We start from the raw sequence: 22,188 nt of genomic DNA, 5'->3' as shown, positions 1-22,188 counted from the left end.
CCCCCCCCCCCCCCCTCCCCACCTTAAAACTTTTTGGCCCATACTTATAATCCTTAACAAGGTAATAAACAATTACTTTCAGAGTAAGTTATATAGTAAAATCTCCAGAATTTACAATATTTCACAAACAAAATTAATATTGGAAATGAAAAATGAAAATGTTGAATCAAGCTTGTTATCTTTAAAAGACTTATTCCTTTATCATCTAAAGTGATAATGAAAGTTTATCACATGTTTTGATAATAACAATGTAGGACTAATATAATGATGTTAAATGACTTACTTGATAGCTAATAAAGCCTTATTATTTTGTTTCATACCATGTTGTAAGGCTGTCTCCCAGGCAGCACAGAGACATGAAACCCTATAACACACAATAAGACATAAAAATCAATATAAAATATCTGGATAATACCACCTTTCCATTTCAATTGTGAATAAAGTAAGGATCAGCTATCTACTCAATTAATAAAGAGGTGAAGAACCTAGTGACCATTTAGCCAGACTTGAGGGGTAAGTAATATATCCTGATGGGGAATGTTGTATGGTGCAGTAATGGAATTGGTCGGTTTTCAGAACTATTTCAGGGGGGCAATCCATTTTTTAGGGAAGGCATTGCCTTCCTCCACCCCCCTCAATCGTGTGTTGATTTACAAAATAAACCATGTGTTGATTGGTTTCCACGTCATGAATATCAATAAACTTGGTCCCTAGTATGAAGTTTACCTTCTAAAGTGAAACTGAAGTATTGCAATTCTTTTATTTATTATCCTTTAAGAAAATGAAATGTAAGACTAATTTATACATAAAATGATTTTAAAATAAGGATAAAAACAAACCTGCTATCTCCATCAGCAGCCAATTCTGATCTGCCACCAAATCTCACTTGACACTAGAAAATAAAGATAAAATATTATTTATCAAATCAACTGTTTATAGATAAACTTTTTAAAGATAATGTCTCAATTAATTTCACAAACAATTTATCTTCACCAATCTGTATTCATCAATCAACAGATTGTTAAATAGACTCTACCATGAATAAAAGTGAATCACATAGATATTTCTCTCATTACTGGGACACCCAATACCTATCTGTGACCAGGTTTGTCAACTCAGCATCTCCTACACCTACCTGTTTAACAGAATCTAGTAAACGAGTCAAGATACTCTGTCGTTCATTAACTCGAGGTTCTTGCCCTAAAAAACAAAATAAAAACAAGTTTAAAGCTTTTGATGTACTGAATTTATTGTCAAGTTATATCAATATTTATCCACATATAACTTACATGTATATTTTGTTTTCATACATGGATTATGTGTCTCACTGATAAAAAACACAATAGTCAATGAAGTCTCACTGATAGAAAACTCAAAAGTCAAATGCAGTCTCACTGATGGAAAACACAATAGTCAATGAAGTCTCACTGATAGAAAACTCAAAAGTCAAATGCAGTTTCACTGATGGAAAACACAAAAGTCAAATGCAGTCTCACTGATGGAAAACACAATAGTCAAATGCAGTCTCACTGATGGAAAACACAATAGTCAAATGCAGTCTCACTGATGGAAAACACAATAGTCAAATGCAGTCTCACTGATGGAAAAAACTACTTTCAACAGTATGCCATTGCTTTCTTTTCTATTCAATGAAATAAATAAAAAATACTTGAGACCAACCATTCATAACAACGCATTCAAACAGAAAAGAGTTCCTATAAAACAGTGTTTTGGACAATAATAATAACCATGTACTATTTCAACATCAGTGTGACACAAATTAATAGTTCAGGTTTAATTACCATCAATTAGTATAACAAATGAAGTGTGATAGACATTTTAAATATCAAAAGAGTTTATTGCTGATCAATGAGACTAATTAATAGGTCAAATGTCATGACATGATCTGTCAAAAGACATATATAGCAACTAGTATGATATGAATATCAAACATTAGTGAGGATTCTTTAAGACAATTTCTTTTATTCGGAAAACACATCTGAAAATATTTTATATTTTGCATTAAGATACATAAACAACATATAAGCTTACCAGTAGTCCAGATAATATTTTCACAAAAATCACCACAATTTACTTATTTCAAGAATAGAGGGGTTTGTAAAATTTGAATAAACAAATGAAATAAGATCACTAAGTATTTAATGGCAGCTTGTTTAGATGACAACGAGCAGAAGTCAAAATATATACAGCAGTAAATCAATCTTATTACGCTAAATAAAATAGCGAATTGCCAAATTCTTTACATTTACACATAGAGGATGGCTTCTGTCCAAATTCCTTTCTCAGAAATTTTGCTGCGTCATGCAAGCAGTTTTCACATTTATTTATATCAGCGTTAAGTGTTGAAATGTGGTTGATTAAAATCATGCGCTCACTGTCATATATAGTGTCAAAAACTTCAGCCAAAATCAACTTTTATCGAGAGGAATCAAAAGTAAAGATCCAAATGAATGGACTGCAGTGCCTGTCTGGATCTGAATTAGTTTATATATAGCGATAAAAAAAAACCTTATTTTGTATTGGCTGAAAGACCTTTCCTAATAAAACATAAATTAGCTTACGATATAAAAGTAAGGAAACAAAGAAAACAGAAAATGAAATAGGTACCCCGGTAATAAAAGAAAGGACATTCACAAGTGTGTTGTTAATGATTGGTGTGTGATAGCCTACTGATGATGAACGTCAATGATTGATACTTGATTGGATTTGGGGATTTAGGTTAAAAAAAAAGGGTAACTTTGAACTGTAAGACTGAAAGTGAACAGTAGAAGAAGGGCTGATTGATGGTGATGAAGTGCAGTGATAAACTTGATGAGACAGACTGGAGTCGAGTACAAATCAGTGTTTTCTATGATAACCACGGCATCTCCGAGTCAACCCTGACGAAAAAATAAGTGTCAAGTTAATTTTACCCGAATCCATGATTGCATCAAGCCATTCCAATTATTTTAATTTACACAAAGTAAACGAGAAGTCTTTCCTTTCTCTGTTGATATAAAAATAGCTTTTCCAATGTTTATCACATGACGTAGACTTCCGGTAAATGTAAGCAGAGTTCTCTCCCATTGAAAGTAGGTAATCATGTCGGACGTGGTATTTTAGATAAGAAAATTAATCTAACTCAATCACCCTTATTCTGGGTAGATCTACAAAATCTAATTAAATCATCCGATTCCTTAATAGTTATTGACATTGTTGAAACATTTATCTATTGTTAAAACCAGCCTTTTTATCTTTATTTTTTAGATTCAAGATGGGTCGCCGACCAGCTCGGTGGTACGTATTGAAATTTTGTATTATCACAATTATTCAGCAACTTTCGTATGCTTAAATTTCTCAAGAATATAAACTGCTCTTAGGTTTTACTTGATTATTGGGGCAAAATTTAAGTGAACAGGAATTAATTTTGGCATAGGGAGGTCATTTTTGTGATCTAATGGTTGTAATTTAGTAAAATGTTTGGCATCAGTTCAGCCACCAGGGTCTGAGACATTACCTTGGATCTTTATCCCACCTTAAAACATGTGATAGATCTGCTATGCTTTTGGGAGCATTTTACCTTGAATAAGTTTTTTCATGATCGAAGATGTTTAAGTAGTAACATCTTGGTTCAAGATTATATTTGGGAAATTTTTTTCTAAAGAAGAATTGTGAGCAATCCTTTTGGTCACTAGCAAATCAGACTTCTTTGTAAAAGAAAATTGTAGTGGTCTGATAAATAAAAGCAGTACCAGTATGTTACATGGCATAATTGATATTAAAACTTATTTAGATAGTTTTGTTTGACATTTCAGCTACAGATACTGTAAAAATAAGCCTTATCCAAAATCTCGTTTCTGTAGAGGTGTACCAGGTAAATACATCTTAACTTATAATCAATTTATTTTCCAGGGACTCCACAATATCAAAAGACGATGACATTGTAAATGTCTTGCACAAATATCTTAAAATATTAGAAAAATGCTAACTTGTTACTTATGTTTTCCTGATTCAGCTGCTTATTTGTTGATAATGTGTGGAATTTCCTGGCCAACTTATGCATTGAACAAAATACAACTGTATGGCTATGGAAGTTTTTGTCTTGTATATATATATATTGTTTGATTTCTAGTTAAATGTTTTATGAATCGTTTTATCAATTTTAACTTCTGTTTTCTTTCAGATCCTAAAATTAGGATTTTTGATCTGGGAAGAAAGAAGGCACGAGTAGATGAATTCGCCAACTGTGTACATTTAGTTTCTGATGAATATGAACAACTTAGTTCTGAAGCTTTAGAAGCTGGACGTATTTGTGCTAATAAATATTTGGTAAAACATGTTGGTAAAGATGCTTTCCATCTTAGAGTAAGAGTACATCCTTTCCATGTTGTCAGAATCAACAAGATGTTGTCGTGTGCTGGAGCTGATAGGTAACTATACATTTTCATGTTAATGCTTTTTTGGGCAAACCAATTGCTATATTTTTGAGTATTTCCATGTCTTAATTTAGCACCTTTGACAATGAAATCAAACATATGTCAGTTAACTATTGAATATTATTAATGTACGTGAATCGTGATGGGTGAAATAGGATTTATCTATTCTTTACCAATGATAAATTAGTGACTAAATACAGGATTTGAAATGCTACAATTTTTCTTGCAGACTCCAGACTGGTATGCGTGGTGCCTATGGTAAACCACAAGGAACTGTTGCTCGTGTCAATATTGGACAACCTATCATGTCTGTTAGAAGCAGGGACAACGCTGAAGGTCATGTCATTGAGGCTTTACGAAGAGCCAAATTTAAATACCCAGGCAGACAAAAGGTGAGAAGCAAGTTGAAACTTGTTTTATGTAAGAAAGCTTTTGTGTGATAAATTGGGCAGTATGCAAAATTTATATTTTACAAACAAAAGGTTTAAAAAATATGCTGTTTATATCTATGTATAGTCAACCAAACTGTATTTGTTTAAAAAGAGTTGATTAAGAACAAAGTACTAATTGCTAAGTAAGTACTTGGATCTAGTTTTGACGTATGACTTTGTAATGCTTGATATTTTTAGTTGAAACCTTCAAAATAAGTAGAAGATAATATGTTTTTCTACTATTTGGCGTTTATTTTGCTTCATACAAGAGATTTCCAATACAACCAAAAAAACAAGAAAAGTTTAAATGTTTGCATAAACCTTCTATTAGTTTGGGTGTTAAAAAATTAAATTGTGGCTACAGCAGATGTTTTATTTGTCTTTTCTGTAAGTCTATAGGATAAATTGATCCAAATCTTCAGCTGTGAACACTCTTTTTTGCAGATTTATGTATCAAAGAAATGGGGATTTACTAAATGGTCTCGTGAAGAATATGACGTCAAATTCAAAGCTGGTCAACTGGTACCTGATGGTGTTACTGTACAATATAAACCAGATCATGGTCCACTCAAAGCCTGGATGGATAGATACCGAAAACAAAATCTCTAAATTATTTAAGAGAATAAAAAATAAATATACTTTGTCTTTATTTCATTTCGAGTGCCAGAAAATCAACTAAATGGCTAAATTATTAAAGTTGGGACCTTGAGGTGCCATTTAGGTCACGGATTCTGCCTCATTGCAGTTTTGGATGATACAAACTGGAATGTTGCAAAGTCTTTAAATGGCATTTAGCAATTGTGAGTTGGATAATAGACACAACTTTATGGAACAACAATTGTTGGTTATAATGTAGCACAATGCACCTGACTGAAAAGAAAATTGCTGCAATTGATCAGTCTTGTAGTGGCATTTGGTCAAACTAGTTCCAAAAATTTCCTTGTAAGGCCAAAATTGATGCTGATAAAGGTAGCTATCTTTGCCTAATGGCTATTTGAAAAAAAAATGGGTTATACAAAATACTTTCTATGGCTTGCACTTCTACATCTTGGAAAGAATGGATGTTCAACTTGCTTTGTGCCTATATCGCATACACACTAAGAACAAACTTCTTGAGCACATCTTGGAGGCTTTTTAGGTAGCATTTCAATTTGGTTTGTGCATGTATCCAATAAACATCTTACAGGTGATCCTCATTTCAGTAGACATATAAATAAAAACTAAACATTTTATCACAGTGCACAACCCACTCTCTTGTAAACCAATAAATGACAATCACATTTAGCATTACTAGTCAAAAACATCTCCATTCTATACAAGGTTGAGCGAGGAACTCAAAATGTTACTGCAAATGTAATGCCATTTAACATGCCGGATCAATGGATCAGATCATTAAACGGTGTAATTTTATATTTTAAACACTCGTTATTATTTTTCTCTTTTAAATCTACTGGAGAATATACTAAATGGCGTTGTGTGAAATCCCCAAATTAACCATATCTGTCATAGATACGTTGGATCCAAAACCCGCATAGATCTGCTTGAGACTGAAAAAATGTCACAAATAATGTTTCGTTTTTCGTCTGAATTAGGTTGTACGAAGTGAACGAAGCCTTTCTACTTCCGGTTACTTCTCCAGTTGAGAGTTTACAACAAGGTCATTATCTGTCTTCGTATTTTACTTATTTGTCAACTGAATAATCACTTAATAGGTTTGATTTTTTTTCAGACACATTGTGTTGGAATGATTCTACAGTTTAAACCCCAAGACAATGCTCCCTTCTTAAAAATCGGGGCCAGAAATGACAACGAAATGTGAAGCAAAAGAAAAGTCACTGTCAGTGTTGTCAGCCAGATAGGCCTAATATATTTTTTCTAAATTCTCTCAACGATGGTCCTTTTATTTTTGATGTAGAAAAGGATAAATAAGGATGTAAACGATAAGGTGGTAGATGTATTTGTCAAAAAGTAACCTCTGTAGTAAGCTTAGCTGAACTAAGCATCAAGCTAAGGATTACTCAAGTATGGCTTACTTTGTCAGTTTGTGTGTCCACAGACAGGGTCAAGTTAATTAGGGATTCCAGATGTTGAACTATTTGTGAAATATCTTGACAGGCATCTTGATTTTGGTAGTTAGATTCAGCACTTCTCCTTGACTGACTTTTGATTGGTAACATCTCACAGAATAGATGCAAAAAACTTTGCCATGTACATACGAATGAAAGTCAGATTAATAACACTACTGTCTACCACTTTGACCCTAATGATGTGTCTAGCTGGACTGTCTTCATAATGTAGACAAGATTTATTGTCAAAGTTTGAACTTACTGTGTGTTGAAACCAAATTAGCACTTCACGCAAAGAACAACATATCCACACTTAAGTTCATTAATATCAACACCTATTTAATTTAATTCAAAGCTCAATGTTGTCAGCTAGTGTTAGATTCTCTGGAATTTTTTTGCTAGGTTGATTCTAAATTCTGGTACAGATCAAGCAAAAGTCTCCACTACATGAAAATTTTGTTGAAGCAACCTTCAGATCAAACACAAAATAATGATAATTATTGAAATCTTATTTTATAGGTCCAGCATTAGAAATTTATAAACAGCCACAAAATGTCAGACAATGCAGACAGTGACCGAAAGGTGATATTTCTATTTATTATTGATCTATTTTGGTCAGTCTCGAATTAATTATGTTGTTGAAAATATGAATTTCATCCAAAAGCTTACCAAAACAATTTCTATTCAATTCTCAACTGATAAAGATGGCTTATTTTCAATAACTTTAAAACCTATTATATTATATATTGTAGAAAATGATCCAAGAGATCTCGAAAACATTTCTGTCAAGATGTCAGTTTGATGCCCGTTTTCCTAACATGAACCAAACTAGGTAAGTATAAACAAGTTATATTTGAACCACCATGGAATATAAACATACAAATTAATGGCTTGTGTGTATCTTTTACTGTCAATGTATGTGTTCGATTTAGGGCACATGAGCCAATTCAGCAATAAACTAGCTGAACTTGAGAGAAACAACAAAAATATTTTAACATTCTGTTCTCTTATGTCGAAAACATTAATCCTGGGGCCTGTTTAACAATAACTTAACTTAGGATGATTTAGTGTTCAATTCATTTGATTGGCCAAAATTGATTTTGAATTTAATTGTATCAGCCAATCAGATTACTGTAGACCTACTTATTTTTTTTCTCAAATTATAGATATATCTTAGCTTATATATTTTCGTCCTGGATACCGGATGCCTCAATCTTGCTTGTGGCAATTTGGTTTTCTGATGCTTGCTGGCACTTTAAAACTAAATAAGTATATATTATTTGTAGGTATTGTAACCAGAACTACGTAGATTATAATAGATGTATTGATATCAAAGGAGAAGATTATAAACCTTGTGAATATTTCAAAAGGCTGTACTCTGAAACATGTCCTCATGCCTTGGTAAGAATAGTTTTTATATTGCACGATGAAGTAGGTGTGACTGATTGTGGCTTTAAAATTATAGTCTTTAGAACACCTCTACTTTCTATTCATACAAGTATTTTCATAAATAAGGGAACCCATTTCTAAATTGAGTGTGAATTTTTTTATGTGTATCAGAATCACTGATAGCATCAATTTGCACCATTCCAATTTCAGTCAGACTTCTGTGGTTCCTGCTATTCCATAAGAATTAATGCTTGATGATGTAACTTATTGCAAAATATGCTTGTATCCCATAAGGGTTTTTGCGATTAGTAATGTCATCAAATCCTTAGTTTTAGTGAAATTGCAAGAACCACAAAAGTCTGATTGAAAATGGTGCAAATTGATGTTATCAATGTCCTTGATACACATAAAATATTTATAAACCTCTTTTCAATCCCTTTAAGCCTTTAAGACTATAATATTATTGAAATCTACAGTAAAACTTTTTGAAGACTATGACTGTGCTAAATTTAAGACTATAGCAGTAAGCTTACATCGATGAATAATTTTGCCTTAAAATTATTAATTTTTCTTTTCCTTTAAAGAAATGTACAGACTTTTTGAAATATGTTCTGATATCTACTTTATCCTAATTTCAGATACAGAAATGGGATGCTTTAAAAGAGCAGGAACCTTCTGCAAGCTTAGTACCACCTTACAGAGGAATTCATTAAAGTCATTCTAAAATTGTCTAGGCCCAATAATTTGAAATAACTTATAGAGAGGTCCTTTTATTGTTTAAACATTAAATTTATATGCCCTGAATTTCGTGTTTATTAATTGCAAAATATTAAGTGCTGATAATCTATGGTTGTTTTATTACTATTTATCAATGGGAATCTCAAAGTTTACTAACCTGCCCTTGGAATATGATATTAAATATGTAGTCTACAATATTGGAATTCAAGGAATAAAGGCCTATATTAACTAGATTATTTGTATATGTGACCATAATATAGGTTACTTTCTGAACAGTCAGATTTATTAAAGGTAAACCTCAAAGAATGACAAAAAATTGAAATTTTAAAACTTGGCCAAAATAAGTCTGTTCATCAGTGGACTTGAAATGAAACTATCATTTTCTTTGTGTATTTTGTGATTTACAACCTTTAAAACATCATCAACCAAAGAAAAAGATAATAGGCCATCCAAAGCCATAAATTATGGCATCAACACTAAATCTATTTCTTACATGATAAAATCAGCTAGCTAATGTATTTGGGTGACATTAAGTGCATATTATCTTTGCCTGGATTTGCACTGTTTATCGATTCCTTGGTACCAAGTCCCAAATTTAATCCATTTGTCCACTTAATTTCAAATAAATTTGTGCTCTTTAACCAGAGCTTTCATCATTTTGGGCAAATATTCATGTTCTGACAAAAATAAGAAAAAAAATATTGTTTATTCCAATCTGTTCCAAAAATGTAATTGTGACAGAGTTGTTCATTGTTGTCTACAAATGGCAGGGGTTAAAATGTGGTCAACAGAAAATTAGGGTTAGCTATGCACAGCCTGCTCAATTGAGGATAAAATACATTAGTATACCTAAAATGATAGAAAAGACAGTGTTAGACTCTACAAAAAAAATAAATTTTCAAAAAACTTCAACTGGCATTTGAACCCACGACCTCAATGTTGGCAAGCAAGCAGTAAATCCACTAGGCCACCGAGACCCAGTGTTAGGAGTTGGGGTTAACTAGGGTTGGGATTAACTTGAGACTCTCTTTTTCCAAAGTCAATTAAAGTTATCTCATGAGAGGGTCCCATTATTCAATTGTCATTTTTGACTTTAGTAAACAATCATGGCAATTTCACTTTAACAAGTAATTTGTAAGAAAAAAAAAGCGTTAATGATGAAAAACAACTTTATTATCACAGACAAAAAGGATAGTACATCCTTACTTTTTGAGATTATGCTATAACTTTTAAAATATTTCACAACACAAACTTCTAATTACTAATTAATATTGATTGAAAATACAAAGACCCTGTTTGCTTTTTACCAGGGCAAAGTCCACTGAGCAGTATAATAGTGACAATCAAGCTAGATGTATTTGACATCATATTTGATAAATCTAAAAATGTAAGTTTGTGCTGTGTCAAGTAAATCACATCCACTTATAGGCTTATTATTTAAAACTAAGCCTTTTTCATGAATATAAATAAAATGCAAAAAATATACACTGAAGATGAAAAAAGGTTAGATGGAAATGATAGCAGCATGTAGGTCCATCTTCATAATGTCAAGCTATTAGGTACCTTGTCCTATACCTTGACTGCCCCAACTTGTGTCATGGGAGTTTTTAAATGCAGCAATTTTGTGCTAATTGCACATCATTAGCAAATACAGCCAATCAGAGTCCTTAACAGAAAAGATTTAAACAATAACCCATAATGTTTACAGTCTGTCTGTCCAGGACTATGATTGGCTGTATTCGTTGGCATACAGTCTAATCAAGCAAAAAAGGTGGCTATTGCAGTCAAGGTATAAAACGAAGTATGAAGCTTGACATTATGGAAAATGTTATAAGAATTGTTTACTCTTATTTATAATGTATTGTTTTATTTATGTTAAGCACATCCTTGCATTGGATATATTGCATGCATTAATACCAAAAGTAATTCTGAGGTTAAAGTCAATGATAAGCTTCCTTCCAGAGTTTCTTCAAAATAACATTTTTTTGGCACTGTCATAGAATTTTGTTTTAAAACCCTATAAGTCTTGCCTTCAATTTCATTCTCATATCATAGAAGGTAAAATAATTTGAAGTTGACTTTACCTACAGTAAGAGAATGTAATAAGCATTACAAATAGAGATGATTTCATTAATATACACTAGAACACTATAATAATGCAAACATTATAATAAATTGTTAAGAAATTGGCATATATACTTACTTTAATATACATCTACTTTATAATATATACTAAACCTTTAGATTTACATAAAAAATCATAAAATGTAAATACAACAGATGTTGTGAATTGATAATATATATTTCAAAATTCTTTCTTAGGCACTCGTTATGAGAAGGATTTCATGAATATGTACACAAATGTCAAGAGGAATTCTTGTTTTTTTTTCTTTCATCTTAATAGAGGAAGTAACCTTGTTCAAGAACTTCATTTGCTTGCAACTTTCAAAATATGGTCCAATTCTTTTTAATGTTTTCAAAGTAAATTTCATTATTTTTTTAAAGATTTTATAACATATTAAATAAATTTGTGCATACTCCCACTTAATGTTTTAACAACAAATAAAACTAACAAGAACATAATGTTTTGTCTATCAGTGATATTCCAGAGATATATCAAAACAAAAGAAAAGCTTTCTAAATTGTAATTAAAGCCAAACATTTTCCACATTGTGCCTACTGCCATTTCATCTATATAACTGAACAATAATAATAATATCGTTGACTATAAAATTTGATAGGTGCTATTTTACAAGACATAAACAGTATTTGTGAAGACAATGATTTATAATAAGCAAGCATCTATAAGAACTATATTAAGGGTAAATATATATCTGAGTAAAACCAAGATGGATTTTCAAACAGATCTTTTTGGTTGATTCAGAGAGATTTTTGATTCGTCTGATGATAAGGAACTGAGTTAGTTCAGTTACAACATTTTCATAGTATTAGTATAAAAAATATGGATGGATTTTTCACGGTATACCAAAATAAAATTTGATAGATTTTTCACAGTATAAATTTATATTTCATAGTAATACCAAAATAAAATTTGATAGATTTTTCACAGTATAAATTTATATTTCATAGTATTACCAAAATAAAATTTGATAGATTTTTCACAGTATAAATTTATATTTCATAGTAATACCAAAATAAAATTTGATAGATTTTTCACAGTATAAATTTATATTTCATAGTAATACCAAAATAAAATTGGATGGATTTTTCACAGTATCAATTTATATTTCATAGTAATACCAAAATAAAATTTGATAGATTTTTCACAGTATCAATTTATATTTCATAGTAATATCAAAATGAAACTGGATGGATTTTTCACAGTATCAATTTATATTTCATAGTATGACCAAAATAAAATTGGATGAATTTTTCACAGTATCAATTTATATTTCATAGTAATACCAAAATAAAATTGGATGGATTTTTCACAGTATCAAATTATATTTCATAGTAATACCAAAATAAAATTGGATGGATTTTTCACAGTATCAATTTATATTTCATAGTAATACCAGAATAAAATTGGATTGATTTTTCACAGTATCAATTTATATTTCATAGTATTACCAAGATAAAATTGGATGGATTTTCACAGTATCAATTTATATTTCATAGTAATGATCAAAATGAAACTGGATGGATTTTTCACAGTATCAATTTATATTTCATAGTAATACCAGAATAAAATTTGATGGATTTTCACGGTATTAATTTATATTTCATAGTAATACCAAAATAAAAGAGGATGGATTTTTACAGTTTCATAGTATAAAAATAGAAGTATTATTCATAGTATCAATATTTTCATAACAAATGTCATCAGACATGTCTATGTCTCTCATATATTTGAGAGTATCATATCATTATATACGGTATTATACTATAGAATATATTTTTCACAGCATCAGTATACATAATAATTATGAAGAATATAATGTAAGTAAATATTAGGACGGATATTCCACAATAACATATTTTTGACTGTTCTCAACTATATAAATTTTAAATGTCTAGGATGGATTTTACTGAAGGCAAAACTAAATTCGAACCAAATATATAATTAAAACTTAAATCAATATAAATGCCTTCAACTTAATAATATGACACAAATACTATCTTCTGAATTTCATTTGACCAGTGACGCTTGTTTTAGGTCGTAATTCTGAAAAAAAAAAGACACATCAGTTTTTTATTCTCAAAAGAGGTTCTTTGGTGCATTTACAAAAAATCAGAAAATTCACAAATTACAAACCTTGATTTACAGGTTTACCAGATTGTGCTTTTTTAGGGTCAGTATATTTAGTTATAATTTTCTTATCATTTAATAGTTGGACATCTTGTTCTCCTGCTTGGTTACTAGAAAATAAAACACATCAAATTTATAATCTACAATTGAATTATGGAATGACAGCATTCAGTCAAAGAACTTAACTACAGTTTAACCCTTTCTACCCTAGCGGCAGGTTTACCCGCCATGCACATAACGCAATATATACCCGAACAGCCGGTATACCAGCCATTACTAAGTGACGTCAAACAACGTTCGTCATAAGCGTTTACTTTTATTACTTGGAGTTCAGGGCATAGGAAGTAATATTTCATTTACACTCAGGGTTCAAAGGTTTAAGCTCATGAATTATTAAACAATATTTAAAAAAAGAACTTTGATGTGCAATGCCTAATAGTATGATATTGGGTCAAGGATGAAAATAAAAACTATGCTTCTCAAATATAACAGTAAATAATTTTCAGACTAAAATTAAGTCTAAGGTAATTTACATAATATCTTACTTGATAATAGTATGTTTTTCTTTGCGTACTAAATCAGGATTCTGTGTAAATAGTACTGTATGATATTTTTGTGGTATTGAGCATGTTGGTATGATACCACGTGCACCTGGAGTTACTGATTCTAATGTACCATTATATACTAATAAATCATCTACTAATAACTACAAAATCATAAAAATATATTTTCTTTACATTATGCTATAGGCTAGAACTTTTAATACTGAGAAAATAATAGCACTCAATAGGTTTCATTTTAGTCATTTTTCATTGTTTTTTCCTGAAGCTCCACTGATTTGACTTATGAGATTTTTATATAGGTTTTGAAATTTGAAGAAAAGTTTTTGTTTATATTCAAGAAATAAACAACTTACAGCAAAATCTTTGACTCCTCTGGTGGGTGTTTTACTATAATTCCATATCTTTATCATAGATACAGTAGTTGGTTGATCAAATATCACATACACTCTATTTAACTGTAAGCAAATAACATAAAAATAAAAATATATATTCAAGATTTTTCTATAGGTGGTCAAAGGGGAATAATTCATTAAAGGGAAAAAATTGCAGAGTAATCTCCCTTATCAAAACATTTTAAGCCTTAATCAACCTACAATCTTCTAAATAGAGGTTTCAGTTTTGCAACTAATACAGAGAAAAGCTTAAATAGAAGTCAACTTCCTTCCTCAAAACCAAGCAAAAATATAAGAGCCAAGTAATATTTGATACATCAACTTTTATCAATCAAAGTCTCTCATGGTTAAGATCCTCCATTGCTACTAGAATTACTAAACATACTAACCAGTCCAGGTAATATTGGTGCTAACCAGGTATTTTTACCATCATTAGTATCATTAATACCATTAATTAATTTATCTGGTGTTCGAACATCATTCTCCATATTATCTAATACATTGACACAAACTGGATGAGCTGATATATCTACAAAACATCAATTTTGAGTTGTACAATGTTCTGTGATAAAGAATTAATCTAAAGTTAACAATTCATTATGGTAGAGGTTTCACTATTTAATCAATAAACAGTGATTAGGTACAGGTTATAATATTTGAAAGCTATCCTATACCCAATAAGCTTATATATATACTAAGTAATTGGTTGAACAATTATATTTGGGTGATTTGAAATTGTTTTATGGCATTAGCATTATAATACTAATTCTGCTAAGCATAATTGGTAAGAAATTGGCCCTACAATAAAGGTAACAAAAAAAAAACTGATTCCTTACTATTCTCAGTAAGTTGTATTTGTTTAAGATTTTCATCATATAATTCTAAACCATTTAATCCAATATAATATTGATCAGACCATGCAGTAAATAGTTGAAATTGGTATATAACTAATGTTAGTTAAGAAAATTATGATAAACATGAACTATATTGAGGTTAGGGCTTGAAAAGAAACCAGTTACAGGTACTATTGACAAGCAACTAGTCATTATTCAACAGAAGGCACTGACACAAGGTTAAAGTTAAAAAATGTTTTCATGTTAATATGTTATTGAATAATACTACTGTTTGCTTTTTTCATGATAAAATGCTAATGAATTCAGTAATATAAGAATAAAGGATACAGCCACAAGGCATCTGTACAGCTTCATAATCATGACTAGTTTCAACACTAAAATATAATTAACATAATTCAAATAATATAGTCTATATAGATAAGCAAAGTACATTAACTGTATTTTAGGTGATATGCCTTTTTCCACCTATAAAGTTGAATTAGCAATTCTTGACTTTAAAAGAAGTTTCTGGTCTCATGGTGATCCACATCATCTCATTCAATCCCAAACAGTTGATATGAGCTTAATGTTAATATTGACATATGTATTACAATTAATAACAACTGTTCAGATCAACAATCGTTTCCAATTTTTTCAAAACTAGCAGCAACTGCAATTTTTAATTATTTGTAATGCTCAATTTGAGCTCTCCCAAATGCTATCACTTTCTGGTAGTTGCTTAAATCAATATGCTATCTCATTCGGTCGAACAATCCACTTTTAGTTAAATTTGATCAGCCAAAATAAAAAATTGCTTACCCTCCAGCATGATTTACTGGTGAAAATCCTTTCTCATTATTATTATTATTGTTACATTTAAAAATTATTTCTTGAGCAAAATCAAAATGGCAGCTTCCAGGACCTTTTCTTATTAAATAACCTGTAGAAGGTGATATCTGTCTTCCATCAATTTTAACATGAACAATTTTAGCCTATAATTAAATATAGCATTTTAATAATTCATTAATACATGTAAGCTTATAAAAAATGATTCAGTTATTGAGAATCACAATTGAACTAGATTCTTTAAATGTAACTATGAAGCTTCTTCAGTGTCATTTTATCTTAAAATTAATAAATACTTTCAACTTTACTTGTCAAACTATAAACTAAAAGAGATTGATTATCTGAAGATCAAGCAAGGTGAAACTCTGACTAATAACATGTTTCAGATTCAGAGATTCAGACCCAGAGTCTCACTCTAGAATTGCACTTTTCAAACTGAAGATATTTTGTTATTGTAATATAAACACCATCCTTCTACATAAACAAAAACAAGACACAGTCATGTGAGAGGTGTCCAATTAATAAAAAGACAACATTATTCTGATATGTTATAATATAGAATAGAATTAAGATATTAAACTTACACCACGATATGTGTCTTCACGACTTTTATTATAGTTCCAGATACGTAATCCAGTTACTAGCACTTTTTCAGGGAATGTTATAGTTAATAGGTGATTTTTATTTTCTACAAATGGTACCAGCCACATATGTTCATCTGCTACTGTTAATGTGGTACCATCTATTAATCTGAAATAAACCATGACAGTTTAAATGAATTGTGAACTGAAAATTATGCATGAAAAGGTCAAATACCTGGAACCCCTTTTTTATACATAATTGATCTCAGTATTCCTTCACATATCTTATACAAAATTAAAAACCAACAGTATCAGTGATGCTTCCACATGGACAGCAGCCTCGTCGCCAGAAATGAATTGATGCAGGGGGTCAGATTTTGCACTTAGGCCCAGAGAACTCATTTCTTCTTGATTTTGTTCAAAGACACTGTAAATGAATCAATCTCTGTTGAACTGAAGAAGGTTTTGCTGGGGCTTAATTCTCACATGCTGGGTCCCAGCCCCTATGGACCCCAACCAAACGGGGCTGATGGACAGGTTGATGTGTATGGTCCTTCACACAAGAGCATTTTATTGTTTTCACAGTTGAAAGATGTCATACATCAACACTTAAAACATTGAAGTTTCCAATCTGTACCCCTTGTATGTTCTGGTATCCCACTCAGGTCCTAACCTATGGAATTAAGAATTTCTATAGGGTTTTGATAAGTAGTGTCTTCAACTGAACAAATTTTGTCATGTATGGTCTTTGGATCAGTATCCGCAAAGCTTTACCAAGATAAATTAAAAATTGTGATAATTATGATAAATTCTGTTATTAGTAATTATTCGATCAAATCAATGAACACCAAAATTATCTTAGTTAAGAAATGTAAATGCCAACAAACTTACTTATCAAGAGTTCTAGCATCATGATCATGTCCAGGTAAAACTCTTACATCTCTAGGATTAGCTGTTAACATAGATAATTTTATAGGTATTGATTCACCATCTCTACCTACAACTTCTAGAGCAGTTAAACCTAAATAGTGAGGATCACCCCACGTATCTGTAAAGTTTAATTCCAAATCTGAAATAAAACAAAATTGATGCTTCAGCTGTTACTCTCTCATCATATTATTTGATATGAAGAGGCTTCATATTCTTCGGCATGTGTACTATAGATACAGGACATGTTCATCTATCTAGACCACCTGAAGACACTCTGCAATCTGGATTGTGAACTCAACATCTAAGAGGCCACATAGTTATTCATATGTATTTGGTATAGTTCAACACTGTAGGTGAAAGGTACATGAGCCTCACCACCACATTGCTGCAGGTCTGATGTGAGATACATCTGATCAAACCAAATGTAAATGCTAGAAAAAATGCTTTAATAAATAGACATTTTTCAATTTGAAGACAAACATCAAAACAAAGAATGAATACCCTAATGGTTTCACCCAGAGAGATTTTATTGTCCAACTAGAAAACACTAGATAAGGTGTTCTTACTTTTAGTTTTATAAGCTGTAACATTATTTATAGTTGTAACAAAACTGGTTTCTGGTCTGAGTTGGCTATCTTTTGGTATAACACCTACAGCTCTTGTAAGTGGTCTATCCTGTAAATATAAAACAGCCACATTTTTATGTGTGTCAAGAATACCCACAGAAAAAAATGAAACAAAAACAATAAGATATATGGCTTGTTTGAGCAAGTGTTCCATTACTAAGAGATCTTCAATAAAACTCATCGCTTTCATTATAAACTTTGTTGACTCTCCACAAAGGAAATCATTAAGTGAGATGTTGTTTTAGATCGATTTATATTTATCCATATGTCTTTGATTTGCGCCAATATTACTTCATATTTCTAATCTAATTGTATTAAAAGATGAACTAACCTCACTTTCATCAGCAGTACTAGGTCGTTCATATGGTACATGTTCATCTTCTGCCTCGCATAATAGTTCACCTTCAAACGCTTCATCATTCTTACTTACTTCTTCTAATATATCTTCATCAGTAGTAAATAATATCGTCTAAAAATACAATTTCATTTCTTGGATGGATATTTCTTTTACCATCTTTCAAATAAGAATGTCTAAACAACGACAGTCGAACATTTTGATGATCATTTATAGATAACCACAAGTACATGTGAGTAATTCAAATGTGTCTTATCATTCAGTATTAACAATGGGACTATGCAATTAAAAGTGGCTCTTACACCATAGTGATTACCAGTTGTGTATGGTTGCGAATAAGAAGAGTGGTTATGGAAACTCCCATGCAACTAAGTAGTGAATTGCACTCGGAACTCATGACCACTTTCATTACTCGAAACTCGAATCTCGAATCTTGTGTGAGGGCACCTTAAGCAAAGCTTTTGATAACTTTAGACAGCTCTGCATTTCAACCAAATTTGGAGAACATGGTTACACACAATAGCCCATAGTTCATTTCTATATCATCACAACTTACATCACCAAATGATTCTGTACCACCCTCTATACCACCACAAGCTCTAGCTATCTCACCAATAAATATAATATTTTTATCTAATTTTATAGTAACTTCTCTAGCACCACGATAAGAATGTATTCTTGATTTATTATAATTCTGTAAAAATCAAAAAAAAAAAAATGAATGTCAAACAAGTTCAACTTTAACCTAATAAAATGCCAAAGGATTTGTGGCAGATTTCATATGAAACAAGAAATTTCAGCATTATTTTCTTTGTTCTAAGAAAAAACTTTTAATAATCATACTAGTATGATGTGTCTGAAAGCAAAAGCAAATGTATTTCAAATTTTCTGCACATTTCACTTTAACTATTCTGCTTTGCGGTTCATAAACATATTTTAGAGGTAAAAATTAAAAAAAAATTGTACTGCTTCAAAACAAACATAAAACGAGTCAAATTGTAATAAAAGAAAAAATAAATCACACGATTTTAAAATAAACATGTTAACCCTGAATGCCAGAGCTGTAAAATATGATTAAGTCATTAAGTCGCTAGTCTATATGTCACATAATTTTGTGGCCAGTATATCAATGGGTTAAATGGAGTAAAATTTAATTTGCTTACCCACACTCTGATCATAGCTATCTGACATGGTTTACACAATGTCAAGTAAACATAATGATGTGAACCAGCTGTAAATGGTGTCAACCACATATGAACATCATCTCTAGTTCTATTACAACCATCTATAATATTATTGACAACTCTAGGATCTTTACTATATTCTGGTAGAATGTTAATATCTAATGGATCAGCTGTCACCTACAATAGATTTCAAATTATCTTTATGATTTACTAAAACACCAGTGATGCTCATCACCTTAATGGCCTTAAAAACACATTCAGTGTCTTGGTTTATATGATTTACTAAGTTAGACTAGACTTAGGAGAGACTAGTGCATCATCAGATCAATACCATGGTGAAATTTGATTTAGTCCGATCAACACCAAGGTGAAATTTGATTTAGTCCGATCAATACCAAGGTGAAATTTGATTTAGTCCGATCAATACCAAGGTGAAATTTGATTTTGTCCAATCAATACCAAGGTGAAATTTTACTTAGTACAATCAATAACAAGGTGAAATTTGATTTAGTCATACAAAGGTGAAATTTTTGATTCAGTCCAATCAATATAAAGGTGAAATTTGGTTTAGTACAATCAATACCAAGCTGAAATTTGATTTTGTCCAATCAATACCAAGGTGAAATTTTACTTAGTACAATCAATAACAAGGTGAAATTTGATTTAGTCATACAAAGGTGAAATTTTTGATTCAGTCCAATCAATATAAAGGTGAAATTTGGTTTAGTACAATCAATACCAAGGTGAAATTTGATTTTGTCCAATCAATACAAAGATGACGATAGCTCTTACCTGTTCTGTCAGGGAAAGATTAGAAAGAAAGAGAAATTTCAAATCATACAAAAACATTACTCTTCATAAAAACCATTACATAGACCTACCTTTGTTATCTGAACCTGTTCACCCATACTGGAGAAAACTTCAACACCTGTTAAACCTACATAATGATGATCACCCCAGGTTGTTTTAATATCTATTGTTAGTTGACGACCATAAGGTAACTCTGGTATAGTAAAATTATCTTCATTATTATCATTAATAATATATTCTTCTTCTATAGTTTCTTCTTTTACTAATGGTTTTCTACTGGATGGTAAGTATTCATCTAATGCATCATCTGAAATATTAATCATTGATTATATGAATGTGTGGGTGTAGCTTGGTTGAAAGTGCATTGAATTATAGGATGTCATTTGCCTTTTTGCATTATTCTCTTTCTTCAGTTTTCCAGTTTATGTTTACTGAAATTTCAACCCTGAATGCAAAGTGATATGTCTTAAAGTGTATGATGTAAATGTGATATAACTTGATAATGGCAGCTTCACAGGCTGTATTGGAAATATATATCAAAAATGTATGTGATATGAGTAGTCATTAATATTGAAAAGGTAAAGTTAACTATTTGTAAAATATATTAAGTTTCAATCTTTTTCTTGTTTAACTCAATGCGTCAGGTAACTATATTTTTCCACCCGGTTTTCTTTACACGAAAACATTAGAAAATCTACTCAGATGTAATAGCAAAACTATTCTAACCCCTTACCTGCCATATCCATAGATATACGACCTCTTTGTGACCTATTGAAAAACGACAAAGATCCCCAAGATTCTTCTAGATTAGCTTCTCTCCATTTGGATCTGTTTTTCTGTATCCTTTCCATTGGTGTTTCTTCCAAATCCTCAAACTCATCTTTATCTTTCTGATTGGATTTTGATGATTTTTTATCATTAGCACTGAAATAGTCATTTGTTTATGATTTATGTTCAATGAAGATAACATTTGTCATTATCTGACATATGCTCTGAATATGAAATATTACTCATCTGATTAAAACAAGTTCAATATAACCTCCAGTGTCAGTGTTAAGAACTGAAACATGACCTATAAGGATAGAAAAACTGAAATATGACCTATTTTGATGGACGAACTGAAATATGACCTATTTTGAGAGAAGAACTGAAATATGACCTATTTTGAGGGAAGAACTGAAATATGACCTATTTTGAGAGAAGAACTGAAATATGACCTATTTTGAGGGAAGAACTGAAATATGACCTATTTTGAGAGAAGAACTGAAATATGACCTATTTTGAGGGAAGAACCGAAATATGACGTATTTTGATGGAAGAACTGAAATATTACCTATCTGGAGGGAAGAACTGAAATATGACGTATTTTGAGGGAAGAACTGAAATATGACTTATTCTAAAGGGAAATAACAGAAATATGACCTATTTTGATGGAAGAACTGAAATATGACCTATTCTATGGGAAATAACTGAAATATGACCTATTGTGATGGAAGAACTGAAATATGACCTATTCTATGGGAAATAACTGAAATATTAATCTATTTTGATGAAAGAACTGAAATATGACCTATTCTATGGGAAATAACTGAAATATTACCTATTTTGATGGAAGAATTGAAATATTACCTATTTTGTTGGAAGAACTGAAATATTACCTATTCTAATGAAAAACATGAAATATTACCTATTAGATGTAAAAGGAGATAAGACATCATCTAATTCATTAATCAAATCA

The 22,188-nt window shown here is 30.8% G+C and overlaps 3 protein-coding genes across 3 annotated transcripts; 2 read left to right on the top strand and 1 right to left on the bottom strand.

Annotated features, from left to right (window-relative positions):
- Window positions 1-2,683: 2,683 nt before the first annotated feature.
- Window positions 2,684-5,510, top strand: LOTGIDRAFT_229535 (hypothetical protein). The gene is made up of 5 exons (XM_009066852.1): window positions 2,684-3,297; window positions 3,816-3,874; window positions 4,184-4,430; window positions 4,666-4,828; window positions 5,312-5,510. Exons 1-5 carry the CDS (start codon window positions 3,275-3,277, stop codon window positions 5,474-5,476), a joined length of 657 nt encoding a protein of 218 aa, XP_009065100.1. The 5' UTR covers window positions 2,684-3,274; the 3' UTR covers window positions 5,477-5,510.
- Window positions 5,511-6,513: 1,003 nt separating this feature from the next.
- Window positions 6,514-9,364, top strand: LOTGIDRAFT_184016 (hypothetical protein). The gene is made up of 5 exons (XM_009066851.1): window positions 6,514-6,579; window positions 7,453-7,515; window positions 7,686-7,765; window positions 8,220-8,334; window positions 8,961-9,364. The coding sequence occupies exons 2-5, from the start codon at window positions 7,486-7,488 to the stop codon at window positions 9,033-9,035; spliced, it is 300 nt and encodes a 99-aa protein (XP_009065099.1). The 5' UTR covers window positions 6,514-6,579; window positions 7,453-7,485; the 3' UTR covers window positions 9,036-9,364.
- Window positions 9,365-13,328: 3,964 nt separating this feature from the next.
- Window positions 13,329-21,301, bottom strand: LOTGIDRAFT_108413 (hypothetical protein; the record flags this gene model as incomplete). Its single annotated transcript, XM_009066850.1, has 15 exons — window positions 13,329-13,440; window positions 13,876-14,036; window positions 14,247-14,348; window positions 14,675-14,814; window positions 15,122-15,232; window positions 15,467-15,513; window positions 15,938-16,110; window positions 16,549-16,714; window positions 17,437-17,614; window positions 18,042-18,150; window positions 18,433-18,570; window positions 19,013-19,150; window positions 19,620-19,817; window positions 20,522-20,757; window positions 21,184-21,301. 15 exons carry the CDS (start codon window positions 21,299-21,301, stop codon window positions 13,329-13,331), a joined length of 2,127 nt encoding a protein of 708 aa, XP_009065098.1.
- Between the last annotated feature and the right edge of the window lie 887 nt (window positions 21,302-22,188).

Source organism: Lottia gigantea (assembly GCF_000327385.1).
Source record: "Lottia gigantea unplaced genomic scaffold LOTGIsca_8, whole genome shotgun sequence".
Classification (NCBI taxonomy): domain Eukaryota; kingdom Metazoa; phylum Mollusca; class Gastropoda; family Lottiidae; genus Lottia; species Lottia gigantea.
The sequence above is the reverse complement of the archived record's forward strand: the minus strand, read 5'-3'. Positions and strand labels throughout refer to the sequence as shown.

Coding starts and splice junctions, on each gene's coding strand:
- LOTGIDRAFT_229535 (XM_009066852.1), top strand. CDS start 3,275: ATGGGTCGCCGACCAGCTCGGTG. Junction 3,875..4,183: donor TTTCTGTAGAGGTGTACCAG/GTAAATACATCT, acceptor GTTTTCTTTCAG/ATCCTAAAATTAGGATTTTT. Junction 4,431..4,665: donor TCGTGTGCTGGAGCTGATAG/GTAACTATACAT, acceptor TTTTTCTTGCAG/ACTCCAGACTGGTATGCGTG.
- LOTGIDRAFT_184016 (XM_009066851.1), top strand. CDS start 7,486: ATGTCAGACAATGCAGACAGTGACCGAAAG. Junction 7,516..7,685: donor ATGCAGACAGTGACCGAAAG/GTGATATTTCTA, acceptor TATATATTGTAG/AAAATGATCCAAGAGATCTC. Junction 8,335..8,960: donor AAACATGTCCTCATGCCTTG/GTAAGAATAGTT, acceptor TCCTAATTTCAG/ATACAGAAATGGGATGCTTT.